Source organism: Coloeus monedula, assembly GCF_965178545.1.
Source record: "Coloeus monedula genome assembly, chromosome: 20".
Lineage (NCBI taxonomy): Eukaryota > Metazoa > Chordata > Aves > Passeriformes > Corvidae > Coloeus > Coloeus monedula.
Window position 1 is genome coordinate 9,738,499 of NC_138800.1, and position 23,882 is coordinate 9,762,380.

The 23,882-nt window shown below is 48.0% G+C and overlaps 1 protein-coding gene across 5 annotated transcripts in view; it reads right to left on the reverse strand.

Annotated features, from left to right (window-relative positions):
• ACACA (acetyl-CoA carboxylase alpha) overlaps positions 1 to 23,882 on the reverse strand; it is a 103,121-nt gene that overhangs the window by 14,579 nt on the left and 64,660 nt on the right. For all 5 annotated transcript variants that reach the window (XM_082294587.1, XM_082294585.1, XM_082294584.1 and 2 more), the window contains 9 exons: positions 19,431 to 19,700; positions 18,895 to 18,992; positions 18,006 to 18,126; positions 17,402 to 17,512; positions 7,194 to 7,337; positions 6,979 to 7,099; positions 5,265 to 5,361; positions 3,737 to 3,833; positions 2,991 to 3,126 (listed from right to left, as the gene is read on the reverse strand). In XM_082294587.1, the coding sequence (XP_082150713.1) occupies positions 2,991 to 3,126; positions 3,737 to 3,833; positions 5,265 to 5,361; positions 6,979 to 7,099; positions 7,194 to 7,337; positions 17,402 to 17,512; positions 18,006 to 18,126; positions 18,895 to 18,992; positions 19,431 to 19,700 (1,195 nt within the window). The remainder of the gene's footprint in view (positions 1 to 2,990; positions 3,127 to 3,736; positions 3,834 to 5,264; positions 5,362 to 6,978; positions 7,100 to 7,193; positions 7,338 to 17,401; positions 17,513 to 18,005; positions 18,127 to 18,894; positions 18,993 to 19,430; positions 19,701 to 23,882) is intronic.

A 23,882-nucleotide genomic window follows, 5' to 3' on the forward strand; every position in this document is an offset into this window, starting at 1 on the left:
CATCGAAAATCCTTCTATCCCTTGAGAAAAGCCTCATTTCTGGGGAAGAAAGAGACTCCAGCCAAGGTCCCTTTGTCATTTAACCCTCATTTTAGTGTTCAGCATTAACATAAACATAATTAAGCAATCAGCTCTTTGGGAAACACACACTCTTCTATATTTTTTATATATATACACAAACAAATATATATAAATATATATTAGTACCAGAGGCACTGATATGATCTCTCCATTTCATTCCCAAGGTCATTGCCCAAACACCAAGAAAAGGAATTTCATGTTATTTAAGAGGTATCAAATGCTGACAAAGGGAAGAACAATTTATTCCCTCTAATTGGGAATAAACATAAATCCCAGCAGAGACAGTGGGGACTGAGAACCAAACAAAACTCCAACCTTTCTCTTTGTCCTGAGCAAAGAAAAGGACTCAAAAGGGGTGACAAATTTATTACTAATTATACAATTATTTTATTATGTAGTGCTAGTAATAAACCACTTGAAGTACTTTCAGCTAATTCTAGTGTTAAGAAAATAATTGCTTGATTCAAATTATTTTAACTGAATTAATTCCTTACTAGACATTTTTTACTAGTGCTACATAATAAAATAATTGTGTAATTAGCAATACATTTTTCACTCCTGCCATGGGTATATATTTTACTCAGGTGAAGTGCAGAGAAGAACAGCACTAATTGTTTGAACAGGGCAGAGGGAGGAGGAGCAGAGAAATTGGGGGAACTTGATGCTTTCTCACAGCTCCAAACCTCCCTCAGGTTTACCAGGTGGCATCAGGAAAGGATTTTATTTCCCAGGTGCCAGCAGGTGGTCAGGGAAGTATTGCTGTGCCTATGGATCTTTTGGGATCAGCCTTCCAGGAGGATGAACATCACCCCTCAGTGGTTGTGCACAGAGCTGGTCCCTCTGGGACCCTGCTATCCAACACTGCATTGTCCTGGAATGTCCCAGCAGCCTCAGGATCCTGACTGAGTAACTGATTAAACCCTAATATTAATTATCAAATAGAACCAAGTGCTGGCTTCCCTTCACACTCCACCAAGGCCAGTGGAGCTGCTGCTGTTCCTGGGGCTGGACACACCCTGGGTGCTCCCAGAGCTGGCTGTAAACTCTGCTGAGGAGCATTCTCCTTCCTGACCCTGACTTCCAAAGGGTCCCCACAGTGCTCCAAGCCAAAATTCCTGTATCAATTTAAACCACAGCCTAATCTGAGCAACCTGGCCTAATGGAAGGAGTCCCTGCCCATGGAATGAAGTGATCTTTAACATCCCTCCCAACCCAAACCAGTCTGGGTTTCCATGAGCAGCCACTGGCAAGGCAGAGACGCTGCAGGATGTCCCCAGCAGAGCAGAGCTGGGTTTGCAGGAGGGTGGGCAGTGCCCACAGAACTCTGTCCCCCTCTCTGCTGCCCTGAGCCCAGTGTCCCCCAGTATCCCCACAGGGACACCCAGCCTGCTGGAGGTGTCCCCACGTCCCTGTGTGTGTAAATCCCAGCACTCAGAGCCCTCTCTGCCCCTCTGGAGCTGGAGCAGATCCCACCAGCCTGGCTGGAACATCAGATGGGACCGAGACACCCCAAAAAGCCATCCCACACACAACCAACCAGAGCTCAGCACCCAGGCAACCCGAGCTCCAAAGCGGCCTTTTCACTCGGCCGGATTCTTTTATATCCTTTTTTATTGTTATTTATAACCTGTCCCGGGCAAAAAGGAGAAGTAAAACAGGAGCCCCCGCCAGCACGGGCGGCTGGATGTCGGGGGATTTGCATGTGATCAAACCCTCCCTGCCGAGCCCAGGACCCTGGTGCTAATTTCCAGGGAATTTCACGCTTCATGTCTCCCCGTCGTGGGTCACCGCCGGTTCGCCCAAATAAACCCCTGCCAAATGGCTCTTCCAGAGGAATATTCCAGCCAGTTTTTTATAATTTAATTTTGCATTATGCTCAGGAGCCTTCTGGCCACGGAGAGAGCTCGTTGGGGAAACCAGCACCACCACGAGCTGCCTTTATTTAGGGCGTTATTTATTTATTTTATGGCAGGAATTAGACCTCCCAGGCTGACTAGGAAAGAGGGGGGTTCTTTTTTTCCCTCTTTTTTTTTTTTTTCCCCTCCTCCTTCACTAATGTCAATTTTCAGCATAGCAAGAGCTGTCTCTAATCTTTTCCTACTCATTACACACAATTTTGGAGTCATTTTACCCACAGTGCAGTCGGCTCCTGGCAGTGTGTTTGTGTGCACTGAGGGGTGGCATAATTGTTTATTTTCCCTCCCTGCATAATCCCCAGCCAGCACTGAAACCAAAACTGCAAACAACTCCCCAAGGGACACCGAGAGTGTCAGGAGACACCAGCAGCAAGCAGGAGGCTGGAAAAAGCACAGAGCAAGGTGCAAACTACAATGGCTTTGTCCTTCCCTCCTCCTCCTCCTGCCAGCTGGCTGGAATAAGTTGGGATATGCAATATAAATATTAAAATCCTCATGCTGCCTGTTCCACCCAACTCCAAAGCTAAAACTCAGTTCCTGAGGAACCCAGCAAGGCCAGATCTGGCATTTTAAGGTAAAACAGTATTTAAGGACTAAATAAGGTAAATAAATAAGGTCAAATTACATCAACAGCTTCCCAGTGAGTTGTGTGGCTGGGAAAGCAGCTCATGCAGGGGGTGCAGTAGCAGCACAGGGAGCAGAATCCACCTCCAAAGGCAATGGGTGTTTTCCAGAGAGAATTTTGCCATCTTTTGCCACCTCCCACCTTTGCATCTGCAAGCTCAAAGGCTTTGCCTTGTGCCCAGCAGCCTCCGAGAACTTCCACCAGCTCAGTGCTCCCATAACTTCTCCTGATCTAACCTTTTCCTTCTTTAAATTTTATGGTATCCATCTCACACCCTTGGCACTTCACAAAATTTCAAGCAGCACTCTGCGGTGCCCTGAGCAGCCAACACAAACCACCCCCAGGACAGCACCAAGCTGCTCCTTTACCTTTCATTCCCCCAGAGAAGCCTCTCCAGTTTGCAAAGACCATCAGGGGCAGCCCTTCCTTGTTGAAGTCCTTGATTGCCTGGGCTGTTTTGAAGGCAGAGTCAGGGAACCACACCTGCCCAGCTTGCTGGATTATCTGGAGGGAAGAAAAATCCACTGTCAGGCCTTGAAGCACATTAGTGTAAGAGTTAAAACATAGAAAAATCAACAGGAGCCATGATGTGGCATAAACAATGAGGAACATGGCACATGAAATGTGTAGGATCTGCTTGGCCATGGGAAAACTGGGACAATCTTTTTGTCACCAACTTTGATAGCAGCATTCCCACTAATTTAGCTAAGAAAAGAGATGGTATGGAAAACCTGACACTGTGATGCTGTAAGGAGGGGAAGGAGAAGAGAAAGAAAAGGACACGGAGAGGAGAAAACCCCAGAGAGATGAAGCAGGGCCAGGGCTGGGAAATCAGGCAGGGGAACAGCAAAATGCCAGAGCAGGAAGGCCATGAAACACTCCAGTCACGAGAGCAGGGAAGTGATTTTTGCTGTCACATCTCCTGGATGCTCATCCCTGCCCTCCTCTGAGTCCTGAGGGAAGCAGGACTGCTGGGGATGTGTCTCCTGTAGGAAGGGCCACACAACAGCCCCGGGGCTGTTCCCAGCAGCTGCCAGGCATTCCCAGCTCACCAGGAATGGCTGCACATTGGTACCACAGGACAAACAAGGACAGGAGCACACGACCCACCCACCTTGGCCTCCGAGTCCAGGTTTGCGGGATCAGCGGGAATGCTGAGCTCCACCGTCCTTGTTTCCACGGCAACCACTCCTACAGGTATTCCTCCCAGCCTGCAAACAGGTGAGACACACAATTCCTACTCCTGCTGTTACACAGTGAGACAGTTTTCCCAATTCACATCCAAACACCCAGGAGAGACAAATAACAGGAGCGGCGTTCTGGCCTTTTGCAGAGTTGAGGCACGAGGCTGGAGAGTTCCAGAGGGGTCACAGATCTCAAAGCAAAATCTATTCCAAAAACGAGCACATTCCTCACTGAATATTAAATAGAGCAAACCTAACCCAGATTTTGAATGATAAATTCATGTATCCACTGCCCTTCGGCTGCCATCACCCAGATTCTGGTTCTGATGGTCTCGACCATGGAAAAACACAGAATCCCTGAATGGCTCGGGAGGGACTTTTAAACACTCCCTGTGTTTTCCCCAGATCTGCTGCTGCAGGGTGACTGCCACGTGGGAAGGGCGCAGGGACAGAGAGATGGGCAGGAGTGCCAGCACCAGGGAGGATGCCCAGCTCTGCCCCCCAGGGGATCCAAGCCCTCCTGAACACAAAAGCCATCGATGCGCCGGCAACACCAGCTCTGCGCTCCCAGGACAGTCCCAGCAGAGCCCCTGCTCCCTCCCCAGCCACCCCAAGCTGATGACACACAAACAGGCAGGGAAGAGACAGGGCCCATGTGCACTGAGGGGCTGGAAATATTCCCATTCCCTATGATTAAGAGTCTGCTGGAACCCCGTAATTGCAGAAGCCGTCTTAAATCGGTAACTTATAACTTCTATATTAGGGCCCATGTGACCTAATAAAGAACATCTTTATCCAAGTATTACAGTTATTTATTGAACTTGAAAACAGCTCAAAACAACTTCTGTTTTCCATAATACTTCATATAAATTTTATCAGGCTAGCACATGAAGATGCTACATCTTGTTTTATAGTGTGTCCCTGGACAAGTTGCCATAGAATAATAAAAGACAATTTACAGCCAACAGCACACATATTCCAAACATACATACAAGAGATGAGTTTTGGCAGCACTTACAGTAACAATCCCAGAAGAATACACTCATATTTGTTTTTTTCAAAGTGCCACTGCTTTTGAAAGGAGTCTGTTTCATTTGTGTTATATATCCCTGCTGTGTGAAAGTCCAGAGCCACTTGGAATTTGTCAGAAGAAAGGAACTGCAAGTGAAGCTGACCATGGACAGAGAGCTTCTGGCTTTGCCAAATCATTGATTTCCAACCCTGGCACACTGCTTAGCCTGGAAGCCTTTAAATTACAGAGTTATAGAGCCATGGAATGGGTTGGGTTGGAAGGGACCTTAGAGGTCATTTCATCCCTTTCTTTCCAACTCTTTCTATTAGATAGATATACATACACATAGAGAGAGAAATAATCACAGGATGTTGTGTTCTAGGGAAATGCAAAGCATAACCCAAACTTGATTTCTACAATTGTCTAAAACACCCCTCAGAACTTACCTTGCTCTCCCCACCACGACTGTCTGTGCCCAGGGCTGCATGATCTCCAGGAACGACCCGTGGTCGAAGAACCCACTCAGCCACTGCCCTTTCTGATCTAAAGGGAAGGGGAAAAAAGGGAAATATCAAAGGTGGAAGGAGAGAGGGAAGAAAGAAAACAGAATATCAAAGCAGCAACTCAAACTTGCTTAAAAATGCCAACTGGAGAACATGGCACTGTCTTTTTATTTATTTAATTTTAAATAGATGACAATACAAGGGAACATTAGACAGCTGAGCATTTGTCTGCCTTCAGTCATCATGTCTTATTTCATTTCCTACTCTGCATAAAGACAGCAATTTATCAGCAAAAGCATCATTTATTGTTAAACGATGGGGTTTGGAGAGCAGAGGGACTTCCCGTGCTTTTAAATAAATAACTCTGCTTTTTTCAAGACTACAAACATTTGTCAAAAGGCAGTAAAGTCATTAAAGATGGTTTTCAGAACACCTATTTCTATTTTAAAACTTATCTCATATTCTTCTCTTGATCCTGCCTAATCTTTCCTTGAAAGAAGGAATGCTGAAGGAACCCGGGAACTAAATATGAAAATTTCAATTATATTTTAGAGTCAATCAGAGAAATCACAACTCTCTGGGGGCACCTGCTTTGCACTGGGGCTTTAGGAAGCTCTGCATGAAAATAACCCACAAAAAAATCCCCCCAAAACCCCAAATCCCTCCCAGCTTCACCCCTTGGCACAGAGCTCCCGAGGAACTCTTTCCTCTGAACAAGCACCTCTGCTTCTGCAAACCCAAGTCCAAAACCAATTAAAAAGTGGAGATCCAAGCACGCTAACCTCTGCTGACTTAAACAGGATGGAGAGTGTTTTATCAAGCCCAAACTTGTAATTACTGTGTTCTACATTCCTTGCCTCTGTGGCCCCACTGTAAAATGTGACCATCCATTTCAAAATTATCTCTTTATCGCGAGCCCAAAGCTGATCGTTTAGATTCCGGCCTCGTGTCGGGCGTCACTTTGAAGAATATCACGGCAATATCTCCTCTAATAAATGGCTTTAACTTTTCACCTAGGAGATATCTGCTTTAACTTATCACAGGGAATCATCTGCTTTCCTTAACGCTTCCACTAAATTAAAATCTGAAGTCACTCGATTTGGAAGCCGGCGTTTGCGGCGCCCAGACAGCTGGATGAATTGCTTGAGAGATGATGAAAAAATATTATCCAAAACCAGAAAACTTAGTTTATCACAGATCTCATTTTAGCCCCCCAAACTCATTAATAACAGCAGGAGTAATGGTCACCCAGTTTGCAACTTGTACCTACACAAGGCTGCACAACCCCAATGGTGCCAACACAACAGCTCCCTGAGATCTGAAGGAATATTGTGATTCCTTTAGCATACAGATCCTTTGTGGATGGACTTTCCCCTAAACCATAAAAAAAAATCCATAGAAGTAACTATTCTAAGTAAATATATCATCTATAAAAGTTAATTGGAGGTGTCCTTGAGCACTCAGGATTTAAGTGCTACTTTTAGATATTATGTATAAATAATATTATACGTTAACATTATTATAGATAAATATTTATGTATTAGATCCCTATTGCTTAGAACTAATTATTTTACAGAATCTGAAATATATTTGGGTTGCAGACATCTGGCAAACAGCCTAGAAACAAGGTGAGAGTTGCTGCATCTCCTGGCCATACTTGGGTTGGGGCGTCCAGCCAGCATCCAGCGAGGATCGTAGGGGGTCTTGGTGGGAACAAAGTCGATGGTTCTGTCTATAGGATCCTTGGCTTTGAGGACAGGAACAGGGCTGTGTATATTCTAAGGGAAAAAGGGAAACATGGAAGGAAGTGAGAGCCCCCTTTCCCAAAACCCTGCAAACAAAGCCACCAGTGGCACCTTGGCCAGGAATTACCTTTGGCATGTAGGAAAGCCACTGCAGAATGGTGTAGACCCCTTCAAAGTCATCGCAGACCGTGCCATGTGTCACCCCGTTGTTGTGCATGATCTGGATCCCTCCCAGCTGGTTGTTGGAGGTGTAAACTTCCCGTCCAAGCACCTGGGGAAGGAAAAACAGGAAAGCCATCAGTGCTGGGATGTGACCAGGAGGTGCTGGCTAAGGAGGCACACACAAACCCATCCGTGCAGCACCTCAGGATCACTTGGGCACAAAAGGATGGAGCAAGCATCTCACAACACAGCTTCCCAAGCCCTGTGTGCAGGTAAGAGCTTCTGAACAGTGATCCCCAGCAAAGAGAGGGCAGGGTTGGGTGGGATATTGGGAAGGAATTCTTCCCTGTGAGCATGGGGAGGCCCTGGCACAGGGTGCCCAGAGAAGCTGTGGCTGCCCCTTGATCCCTGGAAGTGTCCAAGGCCAGGTTGGGCAGGGCTTGGAGAAACCTGGGATAGTGGCAGGTGTCCCTGCCCATGGCAGGGTAGTGGAATTGGATCTTTAAGGTTCCTTCCAGCCCAAACCATTCTGGATTCTACAATCCCCAAGGGGAATGATGCAAGTGGGGAAACTCAGGCAGTTTTCCCACTTGCCTTCCCCAAGCAGCAGTGTGACCAAAGCTCCTGAGTGCTGAGCCCAGCTCAGCTCACTAATCCCAAATTGCTCCAAGAAAACTGTCGGGTGGACATATAACTGGGGAAAAAACCCAGACAAAGGCCCAGCAGCTGCTTTGAGAGGCTGGCCAGAAGCTGGCTGGGGCTCCTCATTCTCTTGCACACTCCATCTCTAATCTGAGCCTGGGCAGCACAGCTCTTTTCTCATTCTCCTGCTGTCTCTTCCCATTTGCCCTCTCCCTGACTGATACACTGATCTCTCGGTCACTCGGCTTTCTGCTCCACTGACTCCATATTACTAATAACACCTCTGCCACGGCCAGTTTACCTCATGAAGGCAGGAGCACATCATTACAAAATAAACTCATAACTTTGACATTCTAGCAAATACATGCCGTTTGTTATTTTTATGGGTTGAGTCTTTCTAACAGACAGAGGACATTACACACCTGCTTCATTTGGATCTTAAAAACCCCCTTAAACACACACAGACAGCCTGGCCTCCCCCAAACACCCGCCACAGCTCATTTTGGGGACAGAGGAGCTGGCAGATGCCACTCAAGGTTTATGTACAGAAGAATCCAAGGCACCGATGTTACAAAACTAACCCTGAAATATAGAATTCAGTGCGTGTTTTAGCACAGGGATGTTCCTGGGTCTCCCTTCTGAGCTCAAACACCTTCCTCCTCCTCTAACAAAATCAGTGCCAAGCAAAGCCACGGTAGAGAAGACAGCAGCATAGATTTAGGTTCACGAATAAGAAAAGCCCAGGCCTCCAGATGCAAGGCACAAGCCTAGCTAAACGCTTCCCACAGAGGAAAATAAAAATAAAGAGGATTTAAACTCCCCCTCTCTGAACTAATGCAAACGTATGTACATGCAAAATGGGCTCTGCTCCTGCTTATCTGGAGACACTGCAGACAGCTGAGGTTTAGCACTGCTGACAGGCAATGAAACAGCCTAATATACCACTGCTCTCGCCCTTAAATCCCTTTTTGGAGATGAAGATAAACACGCAGCTCCTTCTCCCGAGTGCTGCAGCCATTCCAGCAGAGCCTGGCTGGGAGATCCCAGCGTGGGACGGAGCCAGCGCCACACGGACCTGCCAGGACCAGGGGCAGAGGGGCCCCAGCTGCAGGGAAAAGCTGCTCTGAGAACAGTGTGATCCAGGATCTGGATGAGCTGGATGTGCTCAGGTGAGCACCTGTGCTGGAGGGGGGGGACAGGTGAGCTCTGCATCAGCCCTGCCCTCGGCACAGCCCGAGCTGCTCCAGCCCCAGACTGGCACTGGGCACTCAGGGGATTCAGGAGAATCATGGAATCCTAGAATGGTCTGGGTGGGAAGGGGCCTTAAACTCCTTCCATGATGGAATTCTTCCCCATGTCCAACCTGAACCTCCCCTGGCAGAGCTTGAGGCCATCTCCTATTGTGCTGTCATTTGTTACCTCAGAGAAGAGTTTCAAAATATTCCAAAATACTTGGGCAGTGTTGCCAACACTGAGTTCATCTGATCTTCCAAAAACCCATTAGGAAACCACATTTCTTGTTACTTCAGAGGATCTTCTGGCAAGCACAAGCAGAGCCAGGATTCTTACAGCCTCTAAAGGATGATCCTCAGCAGGTTTATAGGCCCTCATGTGCATATTAATAATTTTCTAGCACTCCAACCCATGCTGAGCAGCTGCTTTCTCCTCTCAGAACCTGAGCTGCTGGAGAGTTGGGACATTCCCTGCAAAGCTGGGCTGGCTGAGGGCTGGGTTGGCTCATCTGTTTCACCCAGGATGAAAGACCTGAAAACATGACAGCTTGGAGGGCCTGAATGGGAATCATTATGTAACATAAGTGCTGTTATTATTCTGAGCATATCATGTGTTTATATCAAATATATGTGCCAGATTTTTATCCAAATAATTTCAATAATTGCAATTCCCATCCCACAATTTATATTGTCTGCCAGAAACATGAAGCAGAAGAGGCATATGCACATCCTATAAATAGCCTATTTTTCATAAACAGGCAGAAATGATGGGAATGAATGTCTCATCAGAAAAAATGTAGCAACACAATGCAGGAACTTCAAACCTGACTGCTATTATGTGCAGTCAAGCCTCGACAGAGCTCAGCGCTCATTTCCAGCTCTTCCCCCACGTGGATCACGTATTAGAGGGGGAAAAGCAGCAAGAGGGAATGGAGCCCAGCTGAGCACAGAGCCCTTCCCAAATGCACAGCCCCTCTGCCTGGCAGTGGGAGCACAGACAGCTCCTCTCTGCCCTCCCTGCATTCCTGATCCCTGAATCCATGCAGTTCCTGCACTTCTAATTTACGAGCGGTCGGTCGGGGACCCTTCTGACTTGGGAACAGATTGGCTCGGTCTAATGCTTGGAGATTATTAAAGGCAGAGCTATACTCCACTATCAAGTCTACAGATCTTTTATTTAGAAGATATGGTGCTCTAAATGCACAAAGAGCTCCCTGTCACCTTCACATTAAAGCCCCTAGTGCCTGGTAAATGGAATTATATAGCTGTCATCTCCTTTCCCCAAAGTTTTAAGAGTACAATGGGCTCATTTTTTCCCACTCCATCCCAGCTTCAGAACTAAGAGACCTACTTTGTATTGATTTAGAGTCTCGGAAATAAATAAACCTGCTTCTCCAATGTGATTCACAAGAAATTCATGATACACTATTGCATGATATATTTCAAGCTGCAGCTCCGGCTCTTTTTTCCCTTTGGTGAGTGATGGGGGAGGTGGGAGCTGGGGGGAGGTGGGGAGCTGACAGCCTGATGGTTATTGGGGATGGCTCCTGACTGCAAATCCACAGGCAGGTCCTGCTGGTGGAGTTGTTCCCTGCTTTCATTTGGTGAGATCAGAGGGGGAAGGGGGGAAAAAAGCAATTGCACTTCACCTTGCAGGGAGCAGGGCAAGGTGCGTCCAGGTGCACATGGAACTGCAGCTCCTGCCTGGAGATCCCAACACTCCTCACAGATACAGAGGGAGCAGGGCTCCACAGCTGGTCACACCCACAGGAGATTCTCTCTGTTTGCAGCGTCACACGCTTTTGGTGGGAAAGCTTTTCCGCCTTGTGGTTATTGAGGAGGATTTCGGAAAATTTCTGGGCTGCAGCAGAAAAATCAAGTCTTGCAATCTTGATATCTGAGCTACAAACTTGAGACCAGACAGGCTCCAAAGGACGTCTAAAATATTTGTTGTATGTATTAAAAATAAAAATTAATTTGGGAAGAAAAGTCAGCTGGGAAATAAAAACTGAACAACTTTTCATTCGACCCAAAAAATTCCAAAGGAGAAGCTCAACCAAACTGATACTTTTTCCTGAAGAGCTCCAGTTTCAGTGAAGTGGCATTTCCAAATGAAAAATGTCTTGTCAAAACCCTCGTGCCCCTCTCTCCTCTCCCTGCGTGTGTTTTGCTCAAGGTCACTCCCTCAGTCAGTGGTAAATCAAAAGGACTCAATACACTTTGCAAACTAAAATTACAGCCCCTATTCTACATGGTGCCAACACCCATAAATCCCACCTGTCTCAGCCAGGGGTTCCCTAATCTAGAGATGAACCCCATAAACAATATTAATGGTTGTCTCCAACTTAATGATCTTGGTTGTTTCCTTTGTCACCTTCTGGACCCCAGGGAACCCTGTTACTCGGAGACCCTGGGGCACAGGCTGCAGTGCAGGGACCTCTTTCACCAAGACAGTGAAACTCTGTTCACTTCCCAGTGTGAGTTTAGGGTTACTCGTGAGAAATGTTGCAGTTCTCCAGAGCTGTTCCTGTAGTTCCCATCATGTGTCCAGAATCACAGGGAATTTCTCCAGAAAAGACCCCAGGCAGATCACCCAGATGTCCTCCTGAGGACATCCCAAGAGGGCTGGTCCCAAGAGGAGCAGTTATTCTGGGATACGTTTGAGAAGTTCGGCTCCTGTGGAACACTGGGGAGCAGAGTTAATGCTCCAGTGAGAACACACCCTGCAGGATCCCCAGGAGCTGGGATACAGTCCTGGGGAAGAGATTTGGACAGGCAGAATATGGGCCACGATGCTAAACTCCTGTTTAGCAGGAATAAACACACACAGAGCCCCCACCCACACAGATAAACTGAGCAAGATCCATATTAAAAATGATAGAAGGAGGGAGAATAAAAAAAGTCAACAGAAATCTATTAGACTTTCTTCCCTAAGCAAACATCAAGGGACTGATAATGCCATGCCTGGAACGTAAATTGTCTCTAATGGGAACAATACACAAATATCACCACTTAAAGAAAGGCAATTAAAACGAAAATGCAGCAATGGAGGGTGGTGGTTGTTTATCTGCACTGAGGCCCAGGCATCCATCCTGCTTGCATCCACTGCTCCACACAGAGCAAGGACCTGTGTGCCACCAGCAGTGCCACCAAGCACACCCCCCTCCAGCACCTAAACTCTCACTGGCAGGGAAAGAAAGGAATGAGCCTGGCTTTGCTGGGTCTGAGCCAGTGACCCACACCAGGGACACCTCCAACAGCACCGTGGTCCTGGGGCAGCTCTGGGAGCTGGAGAACCCAGCCTGCACCATGAAACCACCCTCGTTCTCACCACCTTCACTGCCACAACCACCCAGGGCAGAGCAGAGGGGCCTCTCCTGCTTCCCAAGAGTGGGATAACCTTGGGCAGCTCCAACCTCCACACAAGGAACCAACACTTGACACTGGTGAGTGTTGATCTCTGGTTGACATTTCCCACCCCTCCTTGTTTAGCATTCTCCAGCACCCGGCACCCATCCAGATCCTCCTAATAGTCCTGCTGTGCCACCACAGACAGATTCATATCATGCATTAATAATTATAATGCTTCTTTGAATGACAGGGCTGGCACTTGCTGTTCTAACTCACATGATTGCTCTCACACGATTGCTTTGATCTAATACCAAGACTGGAGTCATCTTGAGCAGATACTGAGCTATCCCTGCCTTGAGTCTCAAAAAAAAGAGCTTTCCACAGTACAAACCCCAAACAGCATCAGTCTCACAGAGCCTTTATTTATTTTTGCAGATTGTGAAATTGAAGGGTAAATATTACTGTTGGCAATCACTGCCCAGCCTGTGTGAGGCTCCTGCTCCTCACTGAGCTCCTCCACAGAGCCTCAGAGCTGCCCAGACCTCTCTCACACGGGCACAGCCCCCTGAGCAGCCCTGACCTGTTCTCTCATCCTGTTATGTGAATCCCAGAGCATCCAGCAAGTTCTGCAGCATAATTCAGTACTGAATTGAAAATACAAAGATCTTCTCTCCTGGCCTCATGCAAAGGAATCCAACAAGACCAAACAACAATTTTTTTTGGACCCATTCTGGTCAAAAATGTCACCCCACAATCAGGCAGGTGGTTGGCTGCAGGCTGGGAAATGAATTATGCCTTGAATGTTTCACATTTCAGTTTCTGACCCCTCATCTTCCCTGCCTCTCCCTGCACATTCTCCTGGCAGGTGGGATTTGTCCAGCTCATCCTTGGTACTCTTGGATACTCTGAGCAAACCACGGAGTGCACAGGGCCTGATGATTCAGGCAAGTCAAGACCTGAGAGTTTGGGGGAAAATAAAGCTAAAACAGGAGGGAGAGGAAACAAACCAGTGCTGATCTGAATTCCATCACCTCCAGGAGGGACGGCAGCTTTAGGGCAGCTCTTCATCACCATCACAAAAGGAACTGTTTGAGAGCCTGGCTGAACATCTACATAGCAAACTGATGTGAATCCTGCTTGGAGCAGTTCCTGGAAGTCTCAGCTAAACCTGACTTCCCTTAGGAAAAGCCTAGAACATGCATCTGCAGGGAAAATGTGACTGAAAGCCACTATTTGTTTCCATTAACACAACAGTCTCCAAGACGGGATTTCTTTTAAACACAAAAGACAAGGAGGAGCAAACTGATTAAAAATAGGTCAGCAGCAGACTCTGGAACATCCTTGGGAGGACTGAAATGGAATGTAGCCCTGGAAGCTCGAACCACATAAGCAAGGCAGGAATTTGGAATGCTGGGCTCTTTGGTCTTACTTCCATTAAAAAGAAAACCCAGGTGTTGGTGCAGGGCACAGCACATCATATCTGAAATCACCCTGTGCTCAGGTTATGACGAGGGAAGGGAGTGAGGGAGGAGGAAGAAGGTTTGGGGGTGGAAAAAGAAGGAGGCAGGGGAACTTAAAAAAAAAATAAAAAAAATCTCTGCCTCAGCAAAAGTTTTCATTAAAATTTTAGACAAATGATCTCTGTGTCCTTCTCCCATGCTGCCTGGGGCTCCATGCTATTTCTATGCAAATAACAACCTCGTGGTTTATATCTTATTATTTCCACCGGAGCTGCGGCGACATGACCCGAGACGTGTGTGAGGTAGAGACAGCGACAGAGAGAGAGGGAGAGAAAGAGAGGGAAGGGAGGGAGGGAGATGGAGTGGCTGCTCGCTGAAGTGTGAAAAAATATTGTCAGGAGTGAGCAGCAAGAACAAAAAAAAAAAGAAAAAAAGAAAAAAATTGCAGGGATAACGTGTTTATTTCAGCCCCTCTCCCCATGTGAACCAGCATCTTTTAAAATTCATTGGGCATCAGGCGATCATGCACAATCCATCTGCTTTCACTTTATCATTTGCATTTCATGCCTCCTGGCTTTTGATGTGCTGATACTTTGATGCAGTCAGGAGACGCGCATTATCATTATTTCAATTTGCAGGGGGGTCAGCGGGCTCGGCACAGGCGCGGCACACGCTCACCGAGAGCAAGGAAATGGCATTTCCACCTCTCCACCCCCTGCTGAAATGCACTGGGGAGACAAAAGGGGCCCAGCTGAAACACGGCCCCGTGTCCCCACCGAGGAGCATCGCACCTTTCCCCGGCTCCTTCCCCAGGACAAACAAAGACAGCTTCATCAGGAGCACAGGGACATCCTGCACAGCCCTCGTGCAGCTGCCTGCCAGCCCTGCCAGGGAATGGGGCTGGAGAATCCTTTCAGCCGGGGGTCTCCCCAGGATGTGCCTCTCGGCTCACCAGCATGGGCGCAGGGACAGGCAGCATGTGAGGAGCCAAGCCCAGAACCCAACAGGAGCTGCAGCTCCAAATGCCACTGACCTTGAGCTCATCATCTGAGTTAGAGGTCACCCTCTGGCTTTGGCAGCTGGACCTTTCCCTCTACACCTAAACCCTCAGGCTGCTTTTACATAATGATAATGAACAAGACCAGCAACGGCTCTGGCTGCACATAATGTTTGTCACCATTCCCCTCTGCTCCCCTTGTAAAATAGAAAAGAATCCAGCATTTCACAAGGGAAAAAAAATAAAATTAAACAACTTCCCAGAAAACCCTGCCTGCTCTCTGAAAGCCCAACTGTCTCCATTGCTGCAGAAACGGTTTTGTGCTGCACATTCTGCTGGAGACATTTTGAAGATGTGTTTGCAGACACAAGAAGTGTCAGCTTTGTCCTGCATCCTCTAGGAACACATGTATGCAAAAGTCAGCAGTGGAAAAACTGCCCCAAACCTCTGACACCTCACTGGGAAGAGCTAAAGGCGGCAGTTTCCATATATTTTTGTTTCAGCCGTGATCCCTCCTCAAGCCCCTGACAGCCCTGACTCCCCACCTTCTCCAAGGGAATGAGAAGCACCAAGACTGACTCACTCCACACAGAACAACCACAATAGATTTCCCCTTCTGGAATTTCATCCCTGGGAATGAGCAAGAACACACCATATACCACACCCAAACAGCCTCTGCACTCCCGCCAGGGGAGACTTTGCATAACTGGCCCCTGGCTGGCAGTGATCTGACCTCTGGCCCCAAAAAATTTAAACTGGCCCTCTAAATCCAATGGACAAGTGTTTAACAGGTTTCAGGGAGAACAGGGTAAGTCAGAAGTTAAATCAGACTCCATGGCAGGAGGATGCCAATGGATGAACATTCACTGCTCGCTTCACATGCTCCAGAGCATCAGCTAGACTGAGCTTGGACATTCCAGGCTAGCCCTGGACACCACTTCCCTACTTCGAACACACTTCTGGCACACAATTGTAGCTGCATCCCTTCAAGAAGCCCTGAGCAGAACTGCAGGGACTGGAAACTGAAGATCCTATGAAGCAGCAGACACATCACACACAGCCAGGAGTGAGTGGGGACTCCCAGGCTCCCACTGTTCAAGAGCAGGTAAACACTGTTGGGTCTGGATAGGATGCAACAGGTTCCTCCCTCACCTTGAGGCACATCGAGGTTCAGAGCTGACACAAACATACCAACATCCCAACAGAGCACAGAGGAGGGCGAAGGACACATGGGATTATTCAGCCCACTGAAATTTTTAGGATGGGATAAATCCCCCCCAGAAAGCAGCTCCTTCTGCCTATGCCTGCTGACAGATGTCAGGTGCTTAATTTAGTCCATACCCTTAATTTTTAAGTGCCTAAAATCTAGTGAGATTAATCCAGTCCTGTGAAAACAACCATTGACTCCACAGGCAGGGAGTGCAGTTAAACCTGGGAAGAGGGGGAGAACTGAACAGCCCGGCCCTGCCATCTGGGAAACTCTGCAGGGCCCCGATCCCCAGCAAGTGACAGCTGGAACCAGGCAACTCACTGCACTTCAGCAAGCACTAAACTGACTCAATTTCTTTTTAAAGGCTGGATCTTCAAATGCCTCTTTTCCTCCCATTGATGCAGGTGTGTGTGATGTGTGTAAGAGATCTAACTGAGGGTGCTGCAGCCTAGAGTTGATAGGATCAATGCTTCATTTTCTGCAGAGCCCCCTTTATTCAGGGGAATAATTCAACAAGAGCCTGTTTTCCTTTATCTCCCATTGTCAGGCAGGCACTCCTGGAAACATAGCTTGCCATGGAGCACAGCCACCCCAGGTGCTGAGAGTGCCCGAGAACAAAGCTGCTCGATGGGGAAGGGCACTCACAGCACACAGCCCCAACTCCAGGGAAACAAAGCCCTCAGGGAGAGGGATGGGAGCAGAGACGGCTGGGAGCCGTGTCTGCACCAGGCAAGGAGCTGGAGGCTGTGGGATGAATGGGTTTGGGGCAGCAAGGGAGAAAATCTGCCTCTGGAGTGGGGAAAAGAAGAGCCACTTCAGCAGTGAAGCTCTAAGTTTTCTTTGTGACAGCCTCAGTTATTCCTCCTGTCCCCCCCACAGTCGAGATTTCCAGCAGGAAATCTCGTTCCCAGCCTGGAAAATCAGCATCCAAGCTCCTCAGGTTCAGTGCCTCCCAGAACCAACACAGTGCTGTGGGTGACTGGAAGTTCAGGTGACTCTGGCCCTCAGATTTTGGAACACGGACTTCCACACCCTAGGAACAGCTCTGTTTCCCCTCACAGCACTCAGTGGGCAGGAGAAGGCACTGCTGGACACTGCTCTTCCCCACTCCTGGTATTTAATCCGTGCACACAACCTCTGCTAAAAGCTGCTTCTCCTCCTTCCTTCCCCAGGCTGTTGCTCAGGCCCTTCAACGTCCTTCCAACCCAAACCATTCCAGGATTCCATGACAAACCCCAGCTCCATTTGGAGAGCTGAGAGGACTGAAATGTAAGGACTTACTTTGTTGAGGGCCCCATAGCCAGTGAGGATGATGTGGGAGTTCTCCACCTGGATGGTTCTCTGGCCCAGCCGGACAATGTAGGCCCCAATCCCAATTGCCCGACACGTGACCTGGAAAAAAAGGAAAAAGAAAGGGGGAAAAAAAAAAAAAAAAGCAATGGCATTGATTTCTGTCTCTCCACACAGCCCCAACCTATTGATTCAAACGTTGAGATAAAACTCGGTGTGTTTGTAGCACAAGGCCATAAAATCTACTCTCGCTCGAAAATTCCAGAACCCGTTATTTTGTAAAACGCAGGATCTGAACGTAAATGTATTTTATTAAAAAAAAAAAAAAAAAAAAAAAAAAAAAAAAGAGAGAGAGAAGAAGAGAAGCAGCAACTTTCAGACTGAGCAAATACGAGGCCAAATGACTGAAGTGTTTTAAATTGAGTGTGGAGGGGACCCAGCCCTGCAGTGGTGCCAGGAGCATTGCTCAAAGCCTACAGCAGCCCATTTCCATCAGCCAGAAGGCTGATCCCAGATGGATGTTTGGGATATCATCACAGGATTTTTAGCTGAAACAGACAATACATTTGAAGAATAGAAAGCAGTGGGGGATTACCAAGCTGATGGTGATAACACTATCATAGGCTAAAGATGATTCTCCAGCAATCATGCCACATCCTCTGAGGTTCTCTACTCCAAGTCCATCCTCCTTCCCGATAATATCTGTTATCTTGTACCTGAGGGAGACACAGACAGCCTTTGAGTCACAAGGTCCAGTGATTTGCTGAATCAGTTTGCTACAAAGAAAATGAAAAGTGACTAAATATCATTAAGGTTCCAAGGAGAAATGTGCATAAAGCCTGGGCAGGAGCTGTGCAGGGCTCATCCTGCAGCACCATGGAATGCTCCCACGGGAGCAGCGCTGCAAGAGGAAATGCCAAGGGAGAGGAATGCCTGGGAAAAGTGTCCTGTCATTCCCACAGGACGTGAGGAGCAGGTTGATTACACAAAAAAGGGCAAGAAAGGAAGGGAATGCAGACAAAGGGAAAAAGAGAAAGAACAAGGATTACAACGAGGCTCTTACCTTTTCTTCACTTCCTTCCTTCATGCCTCCACCCTCTGTCCAGTCCCTTCTTACCCACTGCCCTCAGACTGGCTCCCAGCTTTCCCACCAGGCCCTTGCTAAGCTGAGGACTTGAGCAGGTGCTTCAGAGCCTCCCTGAGGAGCCCTCAGCTCACAGGGACATGCTCTCGTCCCCACACCCAGCACCCGCTTCAGTTCTTCCAGAGCCTGCCAGGCTTTGGTTTAATCCTGAACACATCCTGATCGTCCCCTGCAGGACCCTCAGCCATGACTGGGGGTCAAGAAGGCACAACCCTTAACTCCCTGTTCCCTGCCCTGACCACCCAGAGCTTTGGCACCTGGATCCTAAGGAATGTCCCAGCTGAGGACAAGGACATGCCATGCATTACCCAAGGACAAACAGAAAGCTTTTCATTCTTACCTGGACTCTCCATTTTCCTCCACATGTTCACAGTGAACAGAGTTCAGGGCGCTGACTTTCTTATAGTCTTGAGGAGTCAGGTACAAATATTTGTATCCCTGCAGGGAAAAGCAGTTCATTCATCCCACTCCCACCCGTAGTCCCTTCCTGATCCCCACAAAGCAGCTTTGACAGGGGCAGAATTTAATTCCACAGAGTGGTAAGAACGTTCTCTCAACACTGGAGATGCAGCTGATGCCATTGAAAGCTGGGAATGGTGCAATATTCAGCACTAACTCCTTTTGGATGCCAATCTGCTGCCTGGGAGATCATAAAATCCTATCATGGAATGCTTTGGCTTAGAAAGGACCAGGTTGCTCCAAGCCCCACGCAGCTTAGCCTTGAACCCTTCCAGTGCTCCAGATCCGATACCAAGGAGAACTTTGGAGGTGACAGTCTGACAAATGCTCGCTCTCCCCTCTATTGGAAGAGGTGGTGTCAAAATAAGACTCTTGTGGGCTGCTGCAGTTTCCCTGCTGGTTCCCTTGCCCCCTTACCTTGTATGGGTTGTCTGGGTCTTCCCAAGCCACGTGGAACATGTGCCGGATCTCCTCGGCCAGACCTATCCTGGCCCCGCTGTTGGCAGCCACATAGATGCGGGGAATGCCCTCAGCCCGGGCCAGCTCGGACGCCCTCAGGAACAGCAGGTCCTCCTGAGGCCCAAAGGAGCCTATCCTGTAGGTGATGTCATTGCCAATGACAATGATATCCCGGCCCTCCGGGTACTCCGGTGTCTTCAGGGTCATCTTCCAGGCCACCATCCCAATCTGCAGTCCAAGAGCAGAGAACAGCAAAAAATAAACGTGTGTCTTCAAGAGGGGAATCACACAGGGATCATTCCTCTCACTTGGAGAGATGGTCTTTCAGACTTGGCCTATTTTCCTGGGGAACTTGGATAACAGCAGCTCTGATGTGCTGCCAGTGCAGAGCACAGCTGGAAGCCCTTGATCCTTCCCACATTCCTTGGAGCACGTTCTCCACTGCTCTCATCCCACCAGGACACTCACACTGGCGTTCCCTCTCCCTATTCAGGGATTTATCACAGGTCCAACACGCTCTGCCAGCGTGCCTCTCACAAGGAGCAGTGTATTCCTTGTGCTCCCAGGATGTGCTGCTGCACAGGATTCCTGACCACCTGCTCAGGCTTCCCAGGTATCTCCCCACAACCTCGTCACCCTCACCCCACCCTCATTTTAACCATCTTTTTATTTTATTACTATCTCCCATTTCCCCCCCCGTCCTTCCTCTTATTTCTTCATCTCCTCCCTTTTCCCTTCCCCAGTTTTACAGCAGAGTAAGCAATGCTTTTTACTGCATATTTTTCTTCTCAAAAATCACGGGATGATCTCTCCTGGCCCATCTCCTGGAGGATCAGCAGCATCCGTCCCCTGCCTGCCCCATCCCTCAGCCGCCGCAGCAGGAGCCGGCCAGCCCGGAATGCCATTAACAGATGGGAATAGCAGCATCCCTTGAAAGCCACATGCATCACCCAGTCCCCGCTTGCCCAAGGATCATAAGCTCTGAGTACACATTCCTCAAGCCGATTGCACATCCTCTGCAATCAGGAGGGCTGAGACTCTCATTGTGGAGCCTCAGAATTCTGAACATGATGAACTAAAGCGGGAGGGGGAGAGGGGAGAAGCAGCAGATAGATCTGTGCCATTTAATCCACATCCAAATGGCACAATACACAGCCCAGATCCAATCAGCATCTGCAATAAGATATGCCATAATAGGCTCATTAAAAAAAATAAAGAGGCAGAGGAATTAATCAAAGGGTCATTGGAAGTAAAGCAGGCAGCAATCCAAAAATATTACAACCAGCTACTGGCAGATCCTTCCTCACACCTCCCCTTCCAAGAGCTGAGATCGCAAGTTAACAGAGTGTTTCAGTTCACCTTCTCCTTGGATTCCTCCACTCCTACTCTGACACATCGAAAGGGAATAATTTACAGATTATTTGAATATTTTCAGATTTACAGTTCTACCTCAGCATCCAACTGCAGGGCTTGGAACAGATGCTGCAGTTTCAAAGAAGGGAGCAAAAATCCCTAAAAGACAGCGGGATGTTTTGCTAAAATACCACTAATGCTCCCAAGTGAAAGGGAAAAGTTGCAATAGAACAAGTGGATGCAGGTGTGGGTCTGGCACAGAGACCTGGGGGGACACAGACAACCAGTCCAGAGGCTAGGAGAGGAACCTGACTGATCCCAAACACAGCCAGAGGCATTCCTTGGACATTTGCTCTTGGACTCTCACAGCAGACAAAGGAAGAATTGTGATGAAAAAAAAAGGAGAAAAGAAGTAAGTCTTGCCCTTCTGACCTGATTGTTGGAGGAAAAGCAATGCCAGGGGCTGGATTTTGAGCCTCTGTTCTCACTCTCAGTTGTGGCAAGTTGGTGATTAGAAACAGCAGGTTAAAAAGTCTGCAAATCCAAAGTTAAAGGCTCCAAGATCAGCCTCTAGGAAATCAGGGATGCAGGGATGTCCATCTGTACCCCAGCACCTACTGCAGCTCAGTTCTTTACCACAATTTAAGACTTTTTTTTTTTTTTCCATAACTAAAATCCTTCAGTGGGCACCTCCCAGATCTTTCTGATACCACCTCAAAAAACAGCTTTAGTGACCAACAGAAACACACGGTGAAACGGGGTAACACTCTCTTTAAAGTACACCATAAACTTCTTCCAAAACAGCACAGAATTACCACTCGTTGACAGGTTTTTGCCTAAGTGGTCATTTCCTTACAGCCACACTGATCCCATCAGCCAGGACCAAGGGACCAGTGATGGATCAGTGATGGACCAGTGAGTCCCCAGGGCTGGTCCCACAGTCCATCCCACCCACCAAGATGCAAGAGATTTTCCTCACTTTCAGCAACTTGATTTTTGACAGCACAGGAAACAGGCCAATTTAAGGCATTTCTTATTTAGAAAACTCAGATTGTAACAGAAGTGCTGGAATAGTTCCCTGACTCAAGATCATGTGTCCTCTACACCAATAAAGTCCCCTTTACCAGTGCTCACCAGTAGAACAGAAAACAGTCTAGCCAGGGCACAAACTCTTGAAAACAGTTTACAGCTGATAAATATGGAGCAACCCTATGCAGTCTGAGAAAAGAAAAATTCAAGTGCACCACTATTAACTTGGGCATCTTTTGCCTCCCCAATTCGTCGCGTGTTCTGTGCCATTTATCCAGGAATAAAAGCCATGGGGATCTGCACAACTAAGGAATTTTTTTTGCTATGAATTTGCTAGATTCGGTTGAAATTTATGGGCAGTGGAGGATGGCTTTCTATTCCAGAAAAAAAAAAGGAATAATGAGATTTTTAAGTTAACGGCAGCATGCCAAAAACTGGTGAGTTCCCAGGTTAATTAGCCAGGCTGAGCTAATCACCTAAGAGCACTGGCAGGCAACAGTAGGTGATGGTGAGCAGCCCTGGCTTCAGAACAGGCTCTTTTGAAGAGGCAGCACAGTTTGGAAGTGCTGCTCCTGCCACAGCTCCATTCCCAGCACACCCAGGAGTGAAGAAGAGGCGGAGGAAAAAATAAAAGCAGGAACCGTCTTATTTAACTGTTTTTATGTTGGCAAAATGATTTGTGCCCCAGTATTTCCATAAGAAGTGGGACCATTATTCTCCTGTAGGAACACATTTGGTTTGAGAAGTATCAGTGGGCAGCACGTGAAAATCAAAGGGGATGAATTATTCACAAGCCCCGATCAGAAGTGATCATTATTTCTGATGCTCCAAACTGTGATTAGGATTCAGTGCTCAGCTGTCATTTGCTCCCTGAACGGCCCCAGCCCCGCAGAATTGCACGGCACACGGAGATGACACCCAAGTTTCAGATGTATAATTTTACACACACCTTCTCCCACTCCATCTTGGCCTTAATGGAACCATTAAGAGCCAGTAAAACGGGCGCGTTAACGAACGGCGCTTCCCCGGCGCTCGTAAATGCCGCTCGTTTGACACCCAGTGTCAACACTAATCATGGCCTAAAATTAACACCAAAATTGACTTCAACATTAATTGCACTATCGATGGGAACAGTAATACACACACTGATGCAGTTCCAAATTGACTGCTGGTGGCAGCCGGAGCTGTTGACAACAGGCACCAAGGGGAATGGGGAAGGAGCCGATCCCAGGCTCCCTCCGGGAAGCACAGCAGGCTCTGAGCAGAGGGGAGCCAATGCCAGTGGCAGCTGGTGCTGGGGAGAGGGAGCTTTTCAGGCTTTCTGGCAGGTTCTGTAATTCCTGGAGAAGCAGAGCCAACAGAATCACAGAATATCCTGAGCACAGAGATCATTGATCCAGCTCCCAACAATCCCTGTCCCTGAGACACCCCAGCAATCCCACCCCAACAATCAGACACCCTGTCCCTGAGAGCGTTGTCCAAACATTCCTGGAGCTCTGGCAGCCTTGACCATTCCCATGGGAGCCTGTTCAGTGCCCCACCACCCTCTGGGTGGAAGAATGTTTTCCTGATACCCAACCTAAACCTTCCCCTGGCACAGCTCCAGCCGTTCCCTCATGTTCTGTCACTGGGCACCAGAGACAAGAGAGGAGATCAGTGTTGGTTTATTCTACTTCAGGTGCTGAGCCTGGGGACTTGAGGCCAGGCATTGTTTTATCTATTTACATCCAAATTTGGAAAGCTGAATGTGGGTATTTACTTGGTGCAGATGTAGCAATTTTGACATTTCATCATTTGAATCTGTTGCCTGGAACCTCAGATCTAGAAGAGCGACTCTCTGCACTTACACTGTGCAATTGAATTTTTACCTGGAGCATGAACCAGCTCCCAGGAAAAGGGCAGGGTGCACATGGTTTGCCAGAAGTATTCCAGCTCCATGCCTTGACAAGGGTGGAGTGCCAAAACCCAGGATTCCTTCTTGGCTCTGGAAAACGTGTCCCTCAGCAATCCAAGCGTGGTCGTGGCAGC